Source organism: Nothoprocta perdicaria, unplaced genomic scaffold (genome assembly GCF_003342845.1).
Source record: "Nothoprocta perdicaria isolate Ctin4 unplaced genomic scaffold, notPer1 scaffold_450, whole genome shotgun sequence".
Classification (NCBI taxonomy): domain Eukaryota; kingdom Metazoa; phylum Chordata; class Aves; order Tinamiformes; family Tinamidae; genus Nothoprocta; species Nothoprocta perdicaria.
This window is the reverse complement of record NW_020455700.1, coordinates 125,124-128,501: the sequence shown is the minus strand read 5'-3', so window position 1 is coordinate 128,501 and position 3,378 is coordinate 125,124. Positions and strand designations below refer to the sequence as shown.

Genomic DNA, 3,378 nt, shown 5'->3' with positions numbered 1-3,378 from the left:
GGGGGCTCCAAATCTGGCATCCCCCAGAGCAGGGATATTTGGGTTCCTGGGTGCACCAAATCTGGTACCCCTGGAGCAGGGATGCTGGGGCTGTGGGGGGCTCCAAATCTGGCACCCTGGAAAGGGGATATTGGGGATGTGGGGAAACAAATCCGGTACCCCTGGAGCGGGGATACTGGGGCTCCTGGGGGTACCAGATCCGGTGTCCTGGAGCAGGAATCCGGGGCTCCTGGGTGCAGCAAATCTGGCACCCTGGAACAGGGATGCTGGGGCTGTGGGGGACAGCAAATCCAGCACCCCCAGAGCAGGGATCCGGGCCTCTGTCGTGCACCAAATCCGGCACCCCGGGCGCCTGCTGATCCTCTGGCTGCAGCTGCGAGGTGCCCTGTCCCAACGGCACCCAGGAGACGCCCTGTGCCACCAGCTGCCCCTGCCAAAACGGGGGCATCTGCCACCCGCCGGGCTCCAGCACCTGCCTCTGCCCGCACGGCTGGACGGTAGGGCCCGCGCCGCAGCCCTGGTGCCCGCGGCGCCGCGGCGGGCGCCGCAGTCGCCCCCCTCGTCCCCTTTGCAGGGTGACATCTGCTCCACGCCGTGTCCCGCCGGGCGCTTCGGGCCGGGCTGCCGGGGCGAGTGTCGCTGCCACAACGGCGGCAGCTGCGACCCGCGGGACGGGCAGTGCCGCTGCGCGCCGGGCTTCACCGGCGAGCAGTGAGTGCCGCGGGCCGGGCGTGCAACGAGCTGCACGGCCTCAGCTCGGAGCAGGGGATCATCCTGCCGGGAGGTGCTGGTGCAGCCCGCTTGCCCGTGCCCCGCAGGTGCCGSGAGCAGTGCCCGCCGGGGCGCTACGGGCAGGACTGCGGCGGGCGCTGCGACTGCGCCAACGGCGGCCGCTGCTTCCACGTGGACGGCGCCTGCCTGTGCGAGGCCGGCTTCGAGGGCGCCCGCTGCGAGCGGCGCCGCTGCCTGCCCGGCCTCTACGGGCTGCACTGCGAGAGCCGCTGCCTCTGCCACCCGCAGCACAGCCAGAGGTGGGTGGGGTGCGCCCCGGACGCCTGGGCCCTCGCGGGCCCCCGCGGGCGGGATGCTTGAGGTGCCCGCGTGTCCCCGCAGCTGCCACCCGCTGCACGGCGAGTGCGCGTGCCGCCCGGGCTGGGCCGGGCTCTGGTGCAAYGAGAGCTGCGCGCCCGGCACCTTCGGCGCCGGCTGCCTGCAGCCCTGCGCCTGCCTCAACGGTGGCACCTGCGACGCGGCCAGCGGGCGCTGCCGCTGCGCGCCCGGCTTCACGGTGCGGCCCGCGGGGGCTCCGGGCACCCACAGGGGCTCCGGGCACCCATGGGGAATCTGGGCACCCACGGGGGCTCCGGGCACCCACAGCGGGGGGGGGGGTTTGGGCACCCACGCATGGTCTGGGCATCCACGGGGCGTTCTGGCATCCCTGGGGATTCTAGGCACCCACAGGGGATCCGGGCATCTATGGGGGGTTTGGGCACCCATGCAGGGTCTGGGCACCCACGGGGGGGTCCGGGTACCCATGGGGACTCTAGACACCCATAGGGGGCTCTGGGCACCCACGGGGGATCCAGGTATCCCTAGGAGCKTCTCCAGGTCCACGAAATCCCAGGGGACTCTTGGCCATGGGAGAAGCAATGGGGGGTCCCTGCACCCCTAGCTGGCGGGTGGASGGCATCGGGGCCACCTAGTCCCCATCACGGGTGTCACCTTTGTCCCCACCACCTGCATGGGGGGCTGCGCGGGGGGGTTCTCCCCTCCCGCCCCCCGGTGCCCCCCAGGACGAGCACTGCTCCTCGCTGTGCCCGCCGGACACGTTCGGGCCGGGCTGCGGCGGGCGCTGCTCCTGCCGCAACGCGCGCGGCTGCTCCCCGCTCGACGGCRCCTGCGCCTGCAAGGAAGGTGGGTGCGCGCCGGCATGGGGGGGGGGGGCTTCCACAGCCCCTTAGTGCCCCCCACGGTGCCCACGGTGCCCACAGGTTGGCGCGGCGCCCGCTGCTCCGAGCCCTGCGCGCCCGGCACGTGGGGGCCCGGCTGCAACGGGAGCTGCCAATGCGCCCACGGTGCCGCCTGCAGCCCCCGCAGCGGCAGCTGCAGCTGCGGCGCCGGCTGGCGCGGGCCCCGCTGCCAGCAGCCCTGCATGGTGAGCAGCGCCCGGAGCGGGGATGTGGAGCAGGGCAGCATCGGCTGCTGTCCTGGGCATGGGGCGGGCATGGCAGGGAACAGCGCTGACGGCATGGGAATGGTCTGGTATTGGGGTGGCATTGCATGGCATGGGGTGGGTATGGCATGGAATAGCATTGATGGCATGGGAATGGTCTGGTATTGGGGTGGGCATGGGGTGGGATTGNCATGGAATAGCATTGATGGCATGGGAATGGTCTGGTATTGGGGTGGGCATGGGGTGGGATTGCGTGGCATGAGTGGGTATGGCATGGACTTTGGTGTGGATGGCATGGAATAGGCCTGGATTGGACATGGGATAGTACTGGCATGGGATGGCAATGAGGTGGCATGGGATGGGAATCTGATGGGATGGGAAGGAGGGGCACGGGATGGGAAGGAGGGGCATGGCATGGGAAGGAGGCGGCAATCCCSCGGGCTGGGCACGTGCCGGCCGTGGCGCTGACCCGCTGCCGCCCAGAACGGCACCTTCGGCGCCGGCTGCGCCCAGCGCTGCTCCTGCGCCCACGCCGACGGCTGCGACCCCGTCACCGGCGCCTGCCACTGCCTGCCGGGCTGGAGCGGTAACGGGGGGGCACCGGGAGCCTCCCCACCCCCCAGCTCCTCCTCCTCCTCCTCCTCATCCTCCTCGTCCTCCTCGCAGGGCTGCGGTGCGAGCGGAGCTGCGAGCCGGGCTGGTGGGGCCGGGGCTGCAGCCAGCCCTGCGCCTGCCGCAACGGCGCCGCGTGCTCGGCGCGCGACGGCACCTGCAGCTGCGCCCCGGGCTACCGCGGCCCCGCGTGCCAGCGCCGTGAGTGCCGGCGGCACGGGACGGGCAATGATGGGGAGAGGGGCTCATGGGGGGCTGAGGCCGCGTGAACTCATCCCCCGCCCGCAGCCTGCGCGCCGGGGCGCTACGGCAAGAGGTGCAGCCTGTCCTGCGCCTGCGGCAACCGCTCCTCGTGCCACCACGTCACCGGCTCCTGCCTCTGCGCGCCGGGCTGGGCCGGCGCCGACTGCTCCCGCCGTGAGTGCCGCGCCGGGCGGCGGGCGGGCAGGGGGCCTGTGGGCTCCTGGGGGGCCCTATGGGGGGGTAGGGGTCCTATAGGGCCCTATGGAGCCCTATGGAGCCCTATGGGTGGGCAGGGGTCCTATGGGGTCCTATGGGGGTGCAGGGGTCCTATGGAGCCCTATGGGTGGGCA

The 3,378-nt window shown here is 72.3% G+C and overlaps 1 protein-coding gene across 1 annotated transcript in view; it reads left to right on the top strand.

The window, feature by feature from the left end:
• Nucleotides 1–3,378, top strand: part of PEAR1 (platelet endothelial aggregation receptor 1) — a 10,713-nt gene that overhangs the window by 1,154 nt on the left and 6,181 nt on the right. The window contains 9 exon segments of the mRNA XM_026046621.1: nucleotides 319–497; nucleotides 575–711; nucleotides 819–1,031; nucleotides 1,114–1,288; nucleotides 1,794–1,914; nucleotides 1,992–2,155; nucleotides 2,657–2,759; nucleotides 2,840–2,986; nucleotides 3,074–3,202. Coding sequence (XP_025902406.1) covers nucleotides 319–497; nucleotides 575–711; nucleotides 819–1,031; nucleotides 1,114–1,288; nucleotides 1,794–1,914; nucleotides 1,992–2,155; nucleotides 2,657–2,759; nucleotides 2,840–2,986; nucleotides 3,074–3,202 — 1,368 coding nt within the window.